Genomic DNA, 19,040 nt, shown 5'->3' on the forward strand with positions numbered 1-19,040 from the left:
TCTGTTTGCAGCAGTGGCTTCCAGCTGTATAACCACAGAAAAAAATGGATTTATAGGAGATCTGAATAAAAGAAAACAGAAGAAGGCCGGAAACTTTTTTTTTCATGGACCAAACAACTTTACAGTGTGCAAAGCTGTTGTCGAACCACATTCACTTGCTCATTAAGTCTGACTTTTAAACTCATAAGTTTATTTTTAAGGCACATTTAAACGCAGCTTAAGAAAGCTGTTTTTTGCAAAAAAAAAAAAACAAAGTACAAAGCTAGAAACAATAAACAACAAGAAACACATCCAGAACTGCTGAAGTGTCAACAGATTGGCCAGTGAATCTGAGGAGTGGAGGGGAGCATATTTTTAATACAACAGTAACTGCTTCTGCAGTCTTGGATCAGTAACTGCAAATAATCAGTCACCTTTCAGTTTTAGTCGCGAGCCGTGGGACATGCAAGAGAGATTTCTTGTCAGATGTAAGAGGATGGGGAGTTGAGGTCCAGTGAACAAAGTCTGTGATATAAGACGGGCCCTGGGTATTAAGAGACTTTAAATGGTCTTAAACTGAACTATAAAATGAATATGGAAAGAATAGGACTAGGGTTATGGCTCTGTACTCCTTACTCCGAGTAGACTTATGTTCAAATACTGTACAAAGGTAATAGCAGCAAAGTGTACTTACATTTTGAATTAATAATGATGCCGAATCAATGCTTAAAGGAGCGAAGAAGTTGGTCGACTACTAAGAGCAAAGTAAGTCCACGGAGGTCCAGCTGAACTGTTGGACCCCCCTCTGAGAGGCCTTGAGATAAATCTGGAAGGTCGTGAGCAAAATTATTGTGAAAAGAAAGAATAAAGACATCTTCTTCCAATCTTTCTTGATGATTTAACCTTCCGGGCCTCAAAGTTATTCAAATCAAGCCCTCTGAAATGTTTCCAATGAGAAGTCAGACTTCTGAGACTGAAACTACTCACATCTCAAAGACATTTCAAGGGCCCTCGTCTTTACGCAGTTTTTAAATATTAATATTAATTAATATTTTATGTTTTTCAGTGTAGATGCTTGGGCTGTACAGTATAGAAAAGCAGAAGCACAGTGTATGTAATTGATGTACTTGAGTTTAGTACAGTATAGACCCCTCACGGTTTGTAAACAGATGTGAAGTTTTTTGAGGGGCGGGGCTTAACTGGAACCAAAAGATCTCAAACACTATAGCTTGTAAACACTCATTACCATATTTTAATGACCTGTATTGGCAAGAATGGACGAGGAAAACGCATATTTTAGAGAACATACTAATACACTCACTATCCGAGACCATGAGTGTTATTTTAAAAAGTTGACTCTGACCAGAGGGACTACATTCACCCACTCTTGCTCACTGGATGCAGGATTTGACCAAAAGAGGACACAAGAGGGGACAAAGTCTGGTCTCACTTTATCAAGTGAAGCCACTCCAACAAAGATATTACAAGAAGTAAGTGGAACCACTGTGGAGGGTAACGTAGTAAATGCAGCTTCTGCTTGGAGACCACTGAAACACGCAAGTAAAGTTGCGTTAACTCGCAGTTAGCATTAGCATTAACACGTAACAAGAATCCACTAAATAATGGTTACCTTAATGTAATATTAGCCATGATTTAGTCTAACTCATAACATTGTCCAGGCTGAAACATTACATATTAGTCCTATCTGATAAGAAGTGTGCTGTTGTTGATTGTCTCACTCCAATCCTTTCTTTTAATCGCCAAAGCAAAACCAAAGTTGCCTACGACTGGCAGTGGCTGGTATATGTGTTTTTGATTTTTCGGTTTTGGCACCAACAAATACAGCAAGACGACATTTTCACGGTTGAAAGTGACAGTGTTCGCCTCAAGTTTCCATCTGTTTTGCCTCCAGTCGACATTGTTACGTCACAGTGACGTAGCCCATGACGGGGTCTATAGTCTTACTTTCATTCTTGCAATACCGTATTGCATATTCATAGGATGACTAAAAGCAAGAAAGGTTTATTTAGGCCCTCATTAGGCCTCACATTATCAGGACTTCATATAACCAGAAAAACACAATTTTCTCAATTTCCCTCTTGTTTCTGGTTTTCCTCTGAGATCCAGATATCACAGACACGTGTAATGTTGTATATCGTCATGTAAATCCATCAGAAGAGAGACGCAGCTTGGTAAAGAGATTCACCTCCAGTTGTGGTGTCCTGCAGGTTTTTTGTTCCGTGACAGTTAATGGTCCATATCAGGCCTGGAACCGATGCCCTCAGGGAGCAACTAAAACCTGCAGGACACCGACTCTGGAGGATGACGATAGATTTTTAAAACATTTTTATTGCAGTAAAGTCGCCAGAACAGAAAACAGTGTCGCAATTAGTCACTAGAGAGTAGGGATTTGTGCTGTGATATTTACTACGTTTAAGTAAGCCCTAATATATCTGAAGAACAGTAGCTTTTATTAGCCTATAAAAAACTAAATGCAGATTGCACACATTATGGAGGTTTATGTAATAGACTCCAGAGGCTCTCTTGCATACTCATGTTATTTATGGTATGGCTTGTTTGGCCAACAGTGCTGACATCCCTTTTAGCAGAGATTGATGCCCTAGCAGAGCTTCAGGAAATCCAGGCGCAGGGATTGATTCCATGTTTATCCACACTGTGATTTCCAAGCTAAGCTACAGTGATTCTTTGTGTTGCGAAAGTAGTTATGTAGGGCACACGGTCCGTGAGCGCATCCAAAATCAGTGCCTTTGGGGCTTTAAACGCCTTGAGCGTATATGGAGAGGAGCCTTTGAGGTGATAGCCATGTTCTTTTTGTGTGTTGGGTCTAATTACTTCACAGGCTCTATTTCTCAGGCCTGCGTGAAGCTGTTCAGTGCAAACAATCTGCTTCCATTTCCACCACACTGATCTCACCTTTCTGACTAATTTGTGGGCAGATTAGGTCACGGATCCACCACACCTCCCTTGTGCCCTTTGACTTACACGAGTATCGACTGTCCGAACCCACTGATGTGAAACATGACTTTAATTACCCATTGCCCTTGTTGAAATTGAATTTCTGGAGAAATCCAGTGTCTCCAAATGGCTCATATTTTCAACTTAAAAGGACACAGTATTGGATTTTTTTTGGGCCTGAAATCTGGTTTAATGTCATGGCAGGTGCAACACGCTTCACTAGAAAACTGCTTTCTTAACAAAAAAAAGTGCTAATAGCAAAAAAAATCGTGCCAATCAGGAGTACACAAAATGCACATACAGCCACATAAAAGTGATTCACTCGTTTAGCGAACAGTTGGGCACTAGTGGATGTTCAAGGCTCTGGTTACCTAGGTAACCTGCTAATGGATTGCCTACCACAAACCTCTTTCTGCTGCTCCAACTTGGTTCACCTGACGCACCCAGCCAGCTATATTGAATTTGGTGGCTCTGTTCAGGGTTCACAAAACATTTCCCAGAAAAAATAAATAAATAAATAAAAATAAAATGTTTCATTTGTACCAAAACCAAACTCTTATTCTGAAATTAATTATTCCCGCTTGTGTGCTCACATATGGTTAGCCTTGGCGTTAACCTTGTGGAGCATTCACACCTGGTCAACAAACTAAATTAGCTTCTTTTGTTGTGTTACAAACCCAATAGAGACGGATAGTTTAGCATTTATGTTCCATAAAATTGGCCGAATCGATTCTGGGTGGAATTTTATTTTGAGGCAGTTTGAGCGATTCTTTAAAAAGTCCTCTGAGAGCTGCAGAGATGCACATTGCTATCTACGGCATCTATCAACCGTTGAGTACTGCTTTGTGGGATTTGTTAACAGAAGGATGTTTAGATTCCAGGGTCACTTGTGTATTTTCACAAAGGCCTATTCGCTCATGTTCTCTCAGTCAATCAATCCCCGTTCGGTATCTAAATCTAAATGTAAATCAGTCTGTCTTTCTCTATTGCTCAATTCACTTTTCTTGCCCCTCTCCACCTTGTATTGGTTGTCTTCAGATCAGCTACCTGCAAAATCTGCTCTGTGATCATCCAGCATCTAGTTTCTCCTTCCTTCAGCTGGAACTCCACGAGGCTGCTTTTCTAGTCCAATCGCCAAAAAGCTGTTTTTTCTTACATTCTTGGGATTCTGCAATTCCAAATAATCTGTCCTTATTGAAATAAACAGAGAGTGATTTGAACATAACCCTGACCTGTAGCACTGACTTGAGACCTGAGGTCTTCGCTGGTTGCCAGGCAACATCTCTCTGATGACAGATCTCCGGTGGTTGTCTGTTACTATGGTGAAGGAGTCAGTGCACCATTTGCTCAGTCGTTGGCAAGTTCATTCAAAGTTTACGCAGTGGTAGAAACTGAACCGATTCAAGCGACGGGATATTTTAGCAGGCTACTATACGAACTGTCAACCTTAGACCTGACAGGATTCTGTGTCGCTGGCCAAAATGCTGTTTGAGCAAGATATTATTCACGATGAGTTCAAGCCCTGAAAGATCTCCAACAGTAACCTAATATTTCCGTAGCTCACACGCAGTCTGAAGAAAATATGTCGTCAAGGCATTTAAAGACTTCTTTTCACTAAAAAGGAAAAAATATCTGTGTGAAGTTTTACACTCGTGTAAAGGTTGAATATGTCTTTGAAGAGGACACTTTCAACCAGTCACTCATGTATGGTGCTACAAATTAAAATCCATGCAAAAGGCAACAATATATTTTTTTTTTTTTAACGCACAGAGCGACAGTAATTCCTCAGATACCTCACAGCAACGTTGCAATGCTCCAGTTCCCACATCAGCTATCTACTTGCTAATTAGCCTTAATATTTGATGGGAGAAGAATCTTTTCAAATCTCCATGAGACTCTGTCACTCATTAAAGCCGACTTATAAGTCACTCAGTCTCATTATATCGACACGGCGCAGGAACCGGTCCGGTCACTGTGGAGAAAATGTCATGGATCACGCTAATGATCGATGGTAAGACTCATTCCCACAGTGCTCATAATTGCTTACTCCTGCTGTGCAATTTTCTTAACGATTCATTCTATTTTTTCCCCACACAGTTATTCTTTCTGATAAAGCCTGTGCAGTGTCTGTACTTAATTACCTGAGATTGTCAAAATATCTCTCAGTTCACTTTATATGTGATGATGCCTCATTTGAAACGGAAAGTTCAAAGCTTGATTTATCAGCGTATTAGCATGTATATATGTTATAAACTCAGGCTAATAAACTGGTTTAAAAAAAGTGGAATGATCAAAGGGTTGAAGGTTTCAGGGATACGGTTCAAAAAATAGCTAATAATTCTCCTTTTAAAGTGTGTCTTGGTAACCACAGGATATCCATAGGTTTTTGATAAATTTGAATGTAGAGGACACACTCTTCCATCATTTTAGTCGCGTCAGAGAGTTTAAAATAAGTAAGAAACAACAACAAAAACATCTAATGAAATATATCATTTGAATTTATTTTTCAGTTCTGTAGTACCATGACTACCAACATAATTGCACAAGTGAAAGAATTATTTCATTATTGTAGATATAGTCACCACAAACTGGTTTAAACTTATAGTAGCGGCGTTTCCATTAGGATTATTTTGTTAAATAAAAGCAATATTTCTGAAATTTCGATAAAGGACAATTGCGCTTTGTACGTGTTTACATTGAAAGGTGTTCGTCCTGCGATATCCCATTAATTCTCTTAAATTCTTCACTTTGAGAAAATTAACTTCAGAAGGTTTTTCCAAAATGTAGGCATTTCCATTACTATTTCTTTTTATTGCAGTATTTAGGTTTTGTACATTTATGTGGGTTATGGAAATGTTGCATGTGTTGCCCTACGTTTTCCCCCTGGGATTACAACAGTACAACCAGTATTTCAACTCGCAGCAACTGACATAAGAACAACAAGCAACTGAGGCCGACAGTGACGGGCGTGGGCAAAGATGTTGCACTGGAACACCCCACAAAAACTATAGTGTATAGCAAACAGACAGTAAGTACATATGTTCTGTGCCTTTGTGAAAGAAAACAACTCGAATCTGGAAGAGCTAAGATTAGACGAGAAGCTAGGAGGAGCTATAAACTGTCATACAGAGCTAACCTCTCCTGAATCATGATAATCAGTATGTTTACACCTCTACTTTGAATTTCATTGTTTAGTTCACTTTTCTCACCCCTGTTTCTCTTCTCATAATCTGGTTTGTTAAGGTGCGCCGAGAACTGCTTTTGTTCTACTAAGATTAATGAAGCTACTAAAATTCTTCAGGACATTAAACTGAAGGAAACAACAGCCAAACCATTGGTGCCAAGCCATTCTGTGGTGGGACCAGTTCTCCCTGACAACAAGTTAGATACCATAAGCTGCACTGGAGGTTAAACTCAGGAGCTTATAATTAAAAACGTATATAGAATCAGAATTATTTAATTGTTTGTCTATATATCTTTGCTGCAGATGCTACATGCTGTGATGTGCATAAAAACATGCACCTTGTGGTACGTTAGCAGTGCCGTTCAAGTGACATAACATGGACATGTAGCATTGGTTTTAACATCTGTTCCTGGGCTTTTGTAAGCTAACTGGGCCACCGTGGCTTGAGAAGGCGAAATGGAGGGTTTTCTGTGAAAGACTATTTCACAAAAGTGCCTGCGGCAATACGTGCAGTGGGAAATGGCAATATATTTAGTTTAATGCACTTTTATGGCCGTGAAGGAGAGGAAATTGCCTTTGTCTTCAAAACAGAACTGTAGTTGCATGAACATGTTCAAGTTGTTTATGGTATTGAGGTTTTATTAGTTAAATATATTGCAACGTGGCTGCCTGGATTCAGCTATTTAAGTCATATTACAGGAATACAGCAGTGAAATTGTGCCATTGGGGGTATGCACACACAACAAGGGCAATGTGGATGTGACCATCTCTCAACATGCTGTTGAAATATTCAAAATGTTGTAACCATAAAGTCTGACGGCAAGTGCAGGCACCCAAACCTGATTAATTAATAATTCTATTAGTTTGTCAATTAAACATTAAAATGAAACCCAGATAAATGACTGCAACATTAGGCAGGCAGTGATGAGTCTGAATGTCCCAGTAAAACCTGGAGCTTAATTATTATTAGGTGAAGAACTGCAGTTTGATATCAATATGCTTGTACGTCGTATAAAAACACATCTAACGGATGCACTGAACTACGCTGATATTCTGTAATTACTTCAAGTGCTTCTTCCTCAAATCAGTGATGATGAGGTTTTCAGTGATTGTCAGCACTGTTTAGTCTTTCTTTGTCCACAAAGCCTTTATTGTAAGTCATACTTGCGCAGATCAGCTTCAAGCAAACCTCATATCTGAAATGAAATACATCTTGCGAATATGATGTTTTCCTCGCCCAGACAGCAGCTGTTCTCAACACTAAATGTCGACGCTTTCCATGAAATGGATATGGGCTGATTCACCAGTGTGTCATATCAATCAGTACCAGTTATTTCGAAAACAGAAAATTATGCTGTTTGCAAATGTCAGTGCTTGTTTCTTCATGGCAAGTTAGTGAGGGCATTTGTCATGCCAAAAACAACAAACTTGATCTGAAAACGTGGCATCACCACGTCGTAGATGGCCTTGTGTTTAAAGTCCGCAGCGGCACCGAAAATGATCCTCACCGTCAGCAGCAGAGGACGGCTCTCTTTGACAGCTCCAACACAACCCAGGCAGCCGATCACCATGATGATCGTGCCAACTGCAATGAGCAGGTTGGCTGCTGACAGGGAGGGAAGGGATGATGATAGGGTGGCGAAGTTTCCCTGGGTCACTGATAGCCAGACCCCGACTCCCAGTATGCCACATCCTCCCAGCTGCAGAGAAAACACAGAGAGACATATAGCTAACAGCACAGTCTAACTCAATGATGCACAAAAAGATTCGTAGATTTGTTTTGACATTGTATTTGTTTTTCAAAATGCATGCTGGTGAGGGCATGCAAAGACTGAGGAAAAGAAGCCCTTCTGAATAACTCCAGCAACAGGCTGGGATAAAACATCAAAATCAGTGGCAGAGCAAAGGAGCCTGGGCTGGAAGATTTTTGCATTTGGAAGAAAGTATGATTTGCAAAAAAATGTGGAGAAAGGCTGCTCCCACTCTTGTCTGGTAACTGTAAAGCTGAAGCAGCCAGAAGCAGCTTAACATGAGGACTAAAAACAGAGAAACAACTGTTACAGACACCTCCAAGGCTCACTAATTAGCATGTCATACTTTGTTTACTTAATCTAAAAAAAAAAAAGAAGAAGAAGAAGAAAAAAGATGGAATAACAAGTCGGCTTCTGTGATCCCAAACAGCGCTCAAAGATACTGCTGATAATGAGAAGTGTTAGTTTTAAAGCTGTTCTTTCATCCCTCTGATCCATTAGCTAAAATCCTTATTTTTTTCTCCGCAGTTCACACACTGAGCAACTGGGGTTTTGTTCACATTGCCACGGTTGATGTGTGTTTTAGTATCAGAGTGTAACTAATCCACTAATTCACACCAGAATTTGATTGACAGCTTTCACATAAATCTCAACAAAACAAGAGTGGTCAGATTTACCGGTTTAACCAAACTGTAAATGAAAACTAATCAATTGGACCCCAGCATTGGTACAGGTGAACAGTTGACTGTATAGTGTGAAAGGATACAGTCGTCCACCAAGTGGGCTCACAAAGAAATATTAATGGGCATCTTGAAGACAGGCTCTGGCTGCAGCATTCATTTCATTCATACATATTTACATGCTAATTCATTCATTTTCTATAACCGCTTCTTCTCTGGAGGGTCATGGAGGGGCTGAAGCCTACCCCAGGTGTCACTGGGCAAGAGGTGGGATGAGTGTGTCTTTGGATGGTGGGAGGAAACCAGAGTACCTGGCGAGAATCCACTCAGACATAGGGAGAACATGTAAAATCCACACAGAAAGGCTGCAGTCGAACCTTCTCAGTGCTAACCACCACACACAGATAACCTGTTTGGAGTTTATAGTGCAAATAATACATAATAATGATAATACCGCAACACCTTCAACATATTTAAATCATTACGCCAGATCAGGAAGCAGTGAACGCACCATTTCAGCATTTACCAAAGAGGTAAACAAAATGCAGTCTGCAGAGATACAACTTGCTGTAAATCTACAAAGTAGGTAGGTACCATAGTTCAATCAAAGTAAAAGAAAGAGATGAAGAAAAAACGTAATGTAACTTAATAATAATTTTAGGTGAGAAAACCACAAAACAGGGATAAGTTTGGATAAGAGACTGGTTGGTGAAACTTGGTCATCTGTCTCCAGCGTTATGCTAGCTAGCGTTAGCTAAGGGGGTTTACCACTGCTTGACATCACCGCAGGCTGCTCTTTGTTAACTTGTTCATTTAAAATATGCACACACAATAACTTCAAGAAATGATGGGGCATCGTGCACTACAAGATATCATCCTTTACACTGAAGCTAGCAGGGGGGAAAGCAACAAGTCATCTTGCATAATAGAGAAGTAAATTAAGACTGTGGTGATATTTCACCAGCTAATGTTAGCCTAAAGGGCCAGAATGGAGCTGGTCTGTAAAACCGGAAAGCACTTCACATTACCAGATAATCTGAGCTGAACATTTCTACCAACTGAGATCCAAGACTGAATTTCTGTACCAGTTGTTAGGAAGGGTGAGTCTGGGATTAACCTGTTCAAATCTCCTCCTGTCTGAGCATGGCACTAGACTGCTTTCATTTTAATAATGAAGACTTCTGAAGTCCAAGTGGTCTGTGCACATTTAAAAGGAATTAGTATGGATATTGCATTAAAAAGACTAAGTTGCAACATTAGAATCATTATCACCGCCGCTTAAAAGCTTCTTTGGGCTTTTATTATATCCAACAACTGCAGTCAGCTGGGGCCAGTGTTTGAAGAAAACAGACACTCTGGGAAGCAATCTGCACTCTTTTTTAGTCCAAAGCCCATCGAGATCCTTGGCTACTCCTCTTTGAATTATTGGCCTTAAGACCCCGAGCACTAAGAGGCACAGAATAATATGCGGGTACAGGCTTTCAGATGTATGTATATTATTCAAACATCTCTACGGGCGTCTCTACAGAACTCCCAAAGGCAATAAGATTTACATGGCTAAATACATGATTATTGTTTTTCCTGTAGCACAAGATCTGATTTAATGAGCTCTTCACCTAGAAGTAGGGCAGGGTGAAAATAATAATAATGAAAAAAAAAAAAAAAGCTCAAGTGGGACTCCTTTCTCAGTGAACAGAGGAGGGAGTCTCTTCCCTATCTACCGTAGCAGGGACTTTTCAGCAGCTTGCAAATGAAGGGGTCTTTGGGTCACCGTCGCTCACAACGGACCCTTATTACGCCCCAGAGTGAATTCTCTAATGAAGATTGGCCTCAGTGAGAAGGGCGAAGGATGAAAAGGGGAATGCTGGGAATAGATGGCGGTGGTTAACATTTTAAGGACAGCCTCATAAGCTCACTAGCGAAGAGGCTATAACAACGTGGATGCAGTTTATTTTAGCTCATCCCCGGCTCCATCCATCTGTAAAATACTCTTTGTCAAATAAGACTTTTAGATCCGTGGCTTAAATGTTACTTTATTCGAACATGACAGAACAGTAATGGAAAGACTCTCACGCTTGCACTATATCTGTCGGGCAGGAGGCAGCTGTGATTCAAAGGAAGAAGAAGCTTCTTTGTTACCTCCAGGGCTGAATCAGCCAAAACCTATAGTATCATTGAAGTTTTATGCACCGATGTCAAGTAAGATGATCTTTTCTATGTGTGTATTTTATCTTGTGCAGCCTGTAATATGGTAGACCCAACGACTCAGACAGAAATGATTGGAGCTACCGGTAATTCTTCTTGATAACTGCATAACAATGCACATTTAACTTTATAAATTAACGATTTTCTTTCCAGTTTGGCTTATTAATACTCAAACTGTGGAAAATAATCATCATTATTTCCAAGAACCACTAAAAGGTCACATTACTATTTACAGCATGGGTCTTCAACGGGGGGTCTGCAAAATCTTGTCTTGATTAGACATTTTTATATATATATATATATTTTTTTTTTTTTTTAATTTTTCCCTGCAATTTTCCTCCACAAATTCAAATTTGTTTAAATACATATACACATTATTATTATTATGATCATTTTGCATTCAATGTTAATTTATAAAAAGCAGTAGGCCTATTTTACTATAGAACACATATGTTAGGGGGTCCCACTTATCAGTTTGGAGGTCCTTGACCTGAAAAACACTGAAGACCCCTGAATTAAAGGGTAAGAATGTGGTTGAATGTTAGAATGGACACCTGCTGTCAGACAACCCTTTAACCAGAACATTTTCCAAAAATGTGTTTAGTTTTAGTCGTTTCACTAAAATTCTTTCCCGCCCAGCCGCTTTTTCTGGCCCTTTCACTTTCACTGTAATCACAACTGGTCTTGATTAACACCCAAAAACAGCAGCTTAAATTGACAGTCGCACAGATTGTCTAAATAGATGCAGCCCATCTGGACTGATTCCCCCTCTCGCAGCAGGCTTGTGTATTTGAAGCAGAGTGTACAAATCCAGCTGCTGATTGAAGACTCGGGACTGTGACTGTTCCGTATGAGAGAACATATAGTTATCGTCAATAAATACCTTAATCAAACCAACTAAATTCCCTTTATTGCATCAGAAACATAAAAAAGCCACCTGCCCACAAGGTGACGTCCACACTTTTTGACGACATGGCGGTGAAAGCATCTCTGATTAATTTTCCCAATGAAATAAACATGTGAAGAAAGTGGCTCCTGGGTGTATTATATGATTACATTCATTCCGTAAATTAATACCAGTTCTCTGATCTCATTGCGCTCCATCCACAGCATGAGCCCCAATTACATATTCATACAATTAGATTAATCAGATTTAGGTCACAATCTGAATCCTTGTACGTACATGGGTAAAATGTGACACTCTCAAGAGCAAAGAAGAGAAAGAGAGAGTTTTCATGGGTACGACACCAAAGAATGTCAGTCTGAATTCACTTGCCTCATGTATTATTTCTTCTGTGGGGCTTTGATGTCTGAATCATGTATGCAGTGTGTCCCAGGGGAGTGAGTCCCCGTCCTTAACTCTGCTCTCACGCCTATAGCTCGGTGGCGACGTTTAACGATTGTTGGTTTATCCACAATCACTTCAATCCACTTTTAATCCGTAATGCCTTTGTAATATATTTGATTTATAAAATTCATGGAGAAAGCTGAGCTGCCCTTTTTGATTTTAAAAAAGGAAAATTGGGTCACAGGCTTTAATCTGACAGTGATTACTGCAGTTTATGGTGTGTGTGAACAAATACTAGTCAAATGCTAAATAATTCTGGCATAAATTCCCATGAGTGTAAAAATGAGACCGTCTCAGTGAGACTGGTACACTCAGTGTGTAGCCTTGAGGTGAAGCATTGCAGTCTCATCTGGATGTGGGTGAGCAACGGGGGGTCAGACTCTAATAAATGTTTAATTTCTGCTCATGCAGGAAACATTTTATACACAGTAGCTTTGCAGGTATATGGTGTGTCCAGGTCAAAATCGCCCTCCAGGCAACCAACGCTCATGCGTCTTTTTCTGTTTATAATTTAACGCCGAGTTAAATAACACACAACATGCACAGATTGGGTGGATCTGTTGTCCAAATACTTCCACATATAGTCCTAAAGCGTAGTTTATACTTCTGCAGGAGGTAGACGGTGTAACCTGTACACATAATCTACACAAGGTGTGAGCTATTAATACTGCTCGTAGGACTCGTTCTGTAAAAACATCAATTAAAAACTAGTGTGCGCTAGTCTTTTTTTGCCAGTTGGGTTCATTTTTGCTTCACTTTCTACTGCCTGCTTCTCTTTCAACAATGGCGACAGAAACTTTCACTGAATACGAGTCATATAAATATTTGTAGGGCTGAACCTCCTCAGTTTAACCTATGCTCAACATGATCCATCGTTATTCATCCAAAAGAATAAGTTAAAAAACTGTGGGAAGATGGCGAAGCAGACGGAAATATTAAAGCGGAAACACGCTACTACCAAGTGGACCAATCACAGTCCTTGTGGTCTGCATCACTATGACGCATAGTTACATTTCTGGGGTCCGCTTAGGGGCTGGAATGACGTTGTAGCTACGGCGTAAAATTGACTCACTTGCCACTTCATTAGGTACATGAGTGAAAACAAATATATTTTAATATAACAGCCTTGCACCAAATCCTCCTCTATGACTCAGTGCATTTACATGCACAGCTTAATCGAATTATGCTTGAAATTCAACTTTCTGAATGCGGTCATTGCCCCAGATTACATGTAATGGAGAAAATCGAATAACTGACAGGAACTCTACTAGGTGGCGATATACGTCTTGTCAGCTGGTTAATACCATGTTAATATGGCGCCCTTTCCGGTTGACCTATTAGGACATATAATAAACACCTAGAGTCCTTCATGACCGGCATTTCAAGCAGCTTTTTTAAACTCACGTAATATGCGCTCTACTTCTGGTGCAGATAAGAGGTTCAGGTGGTTCTTCTACCGACTCTGTTTACCTTCTTTTTCTGCGACCAACTTTCTTGGATGTTTTTGTTCCAGGGTCATATGCCATCGCTGCGGCTGTGGCACAGGCACTCACGCTTTGTCCAGTTAAAAGTCCGATTAAGGCGTATACATGCCGAACAAAATCGATTTCCAATCGCATTTTCTGGGTGTATTAATCAGATAAGGAGAACTCTGGAGTCGGAGTAACGTGTTTACATGCACTTAAGTTGTCCAGTTAAAGTCGGATTACGACAATAATTTGTTTTTTTCACATGCATGTGAACGTACTGCCTGTTGTAATGTTCAATTTATGTGCTCGTGGCTGTGCAGACTGTGGAGACAATTTTCCTGTGAAGGACAAATAAACATCTATCTATCTATCTAGAAAACAGTATAGGGAAGGTGCTGATTGTATTGTATGTTAATTTTTGGAGGATGTAGTTTGTGTTGCTGTTAAACTCGATTGAATTAAACTCTAACGTAATTCTGTTATTTAGCCTTGACCACGGACTAAAATGGGGCTGTCAAAATACATGTTACAGCACAGTACAGTTAAATATCACTACACACCACATGCTGAAAACACTGTTGAATAAACAGCTCTATTGGTTGTTTTAAACTAATGCTGAACATAATAACCTTTGCGAACGTGAGAATTAGTGCAGGACCATAACATTACAACGTATTAATTTAATGATCTGGTCAATGAGCGCAAATCCTTGAGAAAACGTAAGCGATATACTCTAAATAAATGCTGTTTATTTGTGTTACTGCATGAAGCAACCAAACAGACCTTATGTATGAATTCCTCATCCTAGCTAGAACTACTATTTTACTTCAGGGAAAACTTGGAAAAAGACACAAATCAATAGAAAAGTCTAATTAGTACCTGACAAAATGTACAGATAACGCAACAAAATGTTCCAACCTGTTTTCGGCGTAAAACATTCCAGCGACACAGGTTTGACACGCAATTAAAAAATCAATAGTTATTATCAGCAGCCACTGAATCCACAAACTTGTGTATTGCTCTGTGGTAAAATGCACCTGAGGCAAACCTGACCTGTTGTTTGGGACCTGAAGTAGTGGATGAGTCACACGAAGCAGCAGCAAGATCAGCACAGTGTCTCATTATTACCAGACTCAGTGCAGTGTAATGGGTTAAAATAGATGGTCAAGAAGTGGAAAAAATAAGAGGCCATCACTAACTGTATCTCAGCAACACGAAGCTTTTTTTATTATTATTATTTTTCTCCCTCCATTCTCTATATAACATTTTGTTGACCCACTGTTCTCTCTCTGGAATGTTTACAGTGTTTGCTCCTTTGGTCCTGGTGGTCCTGTAGAGCTTGTATCATGAATGTGTACAGATGACTCAAGCTCATGCTGTTTATCTTGGCCACGACTTTGACCCGTTTATGTCTCAGCTAACATCTTAGACCACGGACTGTATATAAATATGGACAATCCCCACTTCTTTGCACTGGTCAAACTCACTCTAGTTTCCCGGGGATGCGGGCAGTGTACTGTTGCGACTTTGGGTCCTGGAGTCTGCAATGTACGGTCCGAGAGTGAAGACGCAGGTTAGTCGAGTTAATCTGGCCCAAGTCCCATCCACTAAAATCAGGAGGGGGTGGAGCTTATGACATGTACTGCAGCCAGCCACCAGGGGGAGCTCCACTTGCTTTGGCTTCACTTTTGAGGAGCTGTTCCATCTGTGTCTTAAACGTACACTAACAACTTTGACTACTTAACAGCCAATCATTCACATTCACTGACAGGCCTTCTTTCGGGAAAGATTGTGTATTCTTGGTTAGTTTCGAGCTTTGTTCCTTGAAATAACTTCCTCAGGTTTTAAATGAGAGGATCAGTGCAAGCCGCCGGGACTCAGCAATAAAATTTACATACAGCCTGATTGACAAAATGAGTTAAATTTGGCTAATCTGTGCTGAACTGGGTCAACTGATCATTTTCAGTGGGTGCGGCATCATAGAAGCAACGATTTCACTTTACACAGAGTGATTCGATGTAAGTTAATGGAACTTTAAGCTGATTTGCCCGATGAGGCACAAAATTAAGCTTCAATATTTAAAACGCTAAGGCCATAACAGTTACTCACAAATTAAATTTTAATAAAACCTGGAGAGTTGATGAATCCTGTAAGACTGTACTGGCCCTGAGGCCGGTTTGTATAATTTCTGAGGGTCGACATTTTTCACTTGGTTAATGTTTACAACTGACATTTTTATCTTCACGGGGCCCACACAACCGTCTCGGCTGAGACAGGGCTGCCAGTCTCCAACTTTATGCTATGCGCCTCCAGACTGTGGCTGAACCAAGCTGCTTGATAATATTTCTGTTGCACGTTAAAAAATCTTCACTTTAAGTGCGTGGTAGTGGGAAAAACAACAAACAAGTGGAGTGGGATAAGCCGATATCTCATGTGCCACCCTTATCAAGGGTCACACACCTGAGGCATTGGGGGCACCTGTTCTTTATTGGTTTCTGGGATTTGGGGTGAGGTTAGTTTTAGCAACATGCAGTTACTGTTAACTGAACAAACACATGGTTTCTTTGTTGATACACTGTACTGTACTTCACTTTTTTGAACAAAACGAACAAAAAACTAAGCATTGTCTCACCTATTATGTCTGGATCCGTGCCAGAATTTAAATATTTTACATTGAAGCACATGCATTTTGCACATTGTGGGAACTGATACTCATGGAAAATTCATGAGGTGAAGGTTGTAAGTGCACAAATCTGAAGCTGGAAGTATTTAAGAATAGACCTCCTCCAACAGCCAAATCACAGTGAAACATTTTTGTCCTGCCATGTAGATTCTGATTTTCAGTCTCTACTACAGTTTTTCAGTGTTTTTTTTTTTTTTTAATAGTTCATATCTGCTGCAAAGACTATGGACTATCTTGAAAAAAACTCGTTATTACTGTGTTTTCAGACAAATATCTTATTTTGTTGTCTCTGCTGCAGCAGGAGGAGACTGTTTGCTCTAGAAATAAAAAGCATATGCACCAGCTCTGTGGCCGGTCAATAAGAACTATTCGCGGCTCTCGTACTCTCATCAGGCTTTAACATAATCAAAACGTCTTTGCCAGCTGAAAAGCTTTTTAACTTTTCCTTACACGTCTGTATCCACCAGCTCTCCCTCCTTTCATGTTTCATATACAAACATTTGTAATGGTCAGCAGGAAAATCCTACGCTTTACAGTGGCGTTAGCTGATCATTCAGACTTGTCTTTTTATACTTCTGAAGGGTGCGGAGTGTGGATCCAGTCTTACTTTGTGTTAACTTCCTATCCTGGTGAGGCGCACAGCTTCTCTGCGAGACTGTCTCAGAAGCCAAGGACACGACGATTGATTTTTGACAACTGTCATCAGCTTCCACACACAATGATCGATAAAGCTGTCGGGCTGCAACAAAATGTCCAAGGCTGCTGAGAGAATTTTAAAGCAGATGCCAATTACAGCAAATCTGCAAACTTTTTTTTTTTTTTTTCCTGTTCTTTACGGTAAAATACATCAACAGAGGGGAAAGATTTTTGAAGGCAGTTGGTAAAATCACTTGGTCTCATCTGGCTGAAACCCCTGAAAGGTATTTTGCCCAGGAAGGTAAATGCCGTCCCTGATGGTCATGGCTGGCCCATGTAGGGCTTGTTTAGAAAGTGCCTGAGAGGTCTTTTAAGGCTGCAACGGAAAGAAAAAAAAATTGTATGTAAAAAAACAGTAATAAAAAAAAAAGGCAATAATCCCAAATAGTGCATGTTTTTGGTAAAAGTCTTGTTTTTCTTAGTAAGCCTTTGTGTAAACAGGAAACGATACCACACCTGAGGCAGTTTTCTGCCTTCAGATTGGGAATTCACAGATGCAAAACATCCTGCCCCTTGTTTCTAAGGAGAGCACAAATGCGAAACTTCCCTCCAGCGCCTTCCTCTCTGGTTTTCTCAGAGCTGCAGCGCACAGACGCACCTCAACACAAGCTTATAAAACCAAGCAGCGAGTAGCTCGTTCGATCGCTGTCACGATATCTAATTTGCCCTGCTAATTAAATTATAACATACTTAAGTCAAGCGGCCGAACATATGTTCAAATAAAACTGGTAATTGAAAATATTACATATTTTGTTGCTTGCTCCCTAAATTACTGGAAACCAATCATGTTTTACACCGGCAGCCCATTTGGTGAAGTAATTGAAATCTACCGCATATCACTATTTCATTTAAATTAATTTCCAGATATGCCCCCTTTTTCCCTCATCTTTTAACTTTTGACAAACATGTTTTTCAAGCAGTTTCCTGCGTGTCTCTAAATCTAATCATCAATAACGACGTGCTGAAAGGAATTCATCTCACACTGATCTTCATTTCAGCAGGCAGTGGACTATTATACTCATATCGTACATGTGAAAGGCGTAGCGGGCTGTTTTACTGTCTTTGAATGTTTGACAAACATCAGGGAAGAGGGGCTTTGTAAACCAAGGACACTCGAACTGAATGCTACATTTTAAAACCCGCTGTAGTCTAGTGAGGCTTTGCTGATGGAGCGGTTGGACAGGTTTATGTAAATTTCAATAATCGTATCCCTGTACAAACATTTGAAATGCGAAAGCCTTGAACTATAACCAACGGTGAATCGTCTTGAATCTTTGCACTGTCTGTGTGATGGAATTTATTAGCTCTTATAAAATAAAACACAGCGTAAAATTAAACTACATTCTAGTTTCTTTAAACTGTTTTTTTTTAAAAAACATCATAGGTATTTAATAATTGTTCATTTATGATCTCTTAAATGCATCCTGCGCTTTAGGAGGAGACAACGTCCAATAATTTGAAGAATCATCCTACATATTTCTATTTCTATTCTATTGTTTGCATTATACTCTCTAGACGACCAGTGATGTGGTAACAAAGAAAGAAAAACAAATCTGAAAGTAATCTCAAATTTGAGCCAACGACCAACAGTCTGATACAGTTAATTGACATATTACACCATCCACAACTTTGGTTCTTACCACGCTGATAAAGCTTGTGGGGTAGCGGGTGAAGCTAGATGCAACGCTGGTGTTGTTGGAAGTATTTTCACATAAATTGTAGTAATTTTTTTCTCAAGAGTTGCTAGCAGGAAGAGCGAGCTCCGTCCATACGCTAGTTATTTTGCATAATAGAGGGTTACCCAGGCAAACCGAGCCTGGGGTGAACACTAGCAATCAACTGCTGGCTACAAAGTGCAAGGCTGAGAGCAAAAATCACTCTATATGTGGGCAGGACTTTAAGAAAAGCACGACTGAGAGATCCTACAATCACGCAGAAATGTAAATTCTAAGCCAGACCTGTTGTTTCAGATTAGTAGCTATAGAGAAACTGCTCCAGAGTTTTGTCTACCCTGTCTTTTTGTCTGCATTTTTGTCCCAACTCCTGCAGCCTTGTTCAGTCTTATTCAT

The 19,040-nt window shown here is 40.0% G+C and overlaps 1 protein-coding gene across 3 annotated transcripts in view; it reads right to left on the reverse strand.

Moving 5' to 3' along the window:
* Positions 1 to 19,040, reverse strand: part of tspan4a (tetraspanin 4a) — a 134,334-nt gene that overhangs the window by 43,044 nt on the left and 72,250 nt on the right. For all 3 annotated transcript variants that reach the window (XM_047581126.1, XM_047581125.1, XM_047581127.1), the window contains one exon: positions 7,648 to 7,839. In XM_047581126.1, the coding sequence (XP_047437082.1) occupies positions 7,648 to 7,839 (192 nt within the window). The remainder of the gene's footprint in view (positions 1 to 7,647; positions 7,840 to 19,040) is intronic.

This window comes from Mugil cephalus, chromosome 3 (assembly GCF_022458985.1).
Source record: "Mugil cephalus isolate CIBA_MC_2020 chromosome 3, CIBA_Mcephalus_1.1, whole genome shotgun sequence".
In the NCBI taxonomy this organism is placed as follows: domain Eukaryota; kingdom Metazoa; phylum Chordata; class Actinopteri; order Mugiliformes; family Mugilidae; genus Mugil; species Mugil cephalus.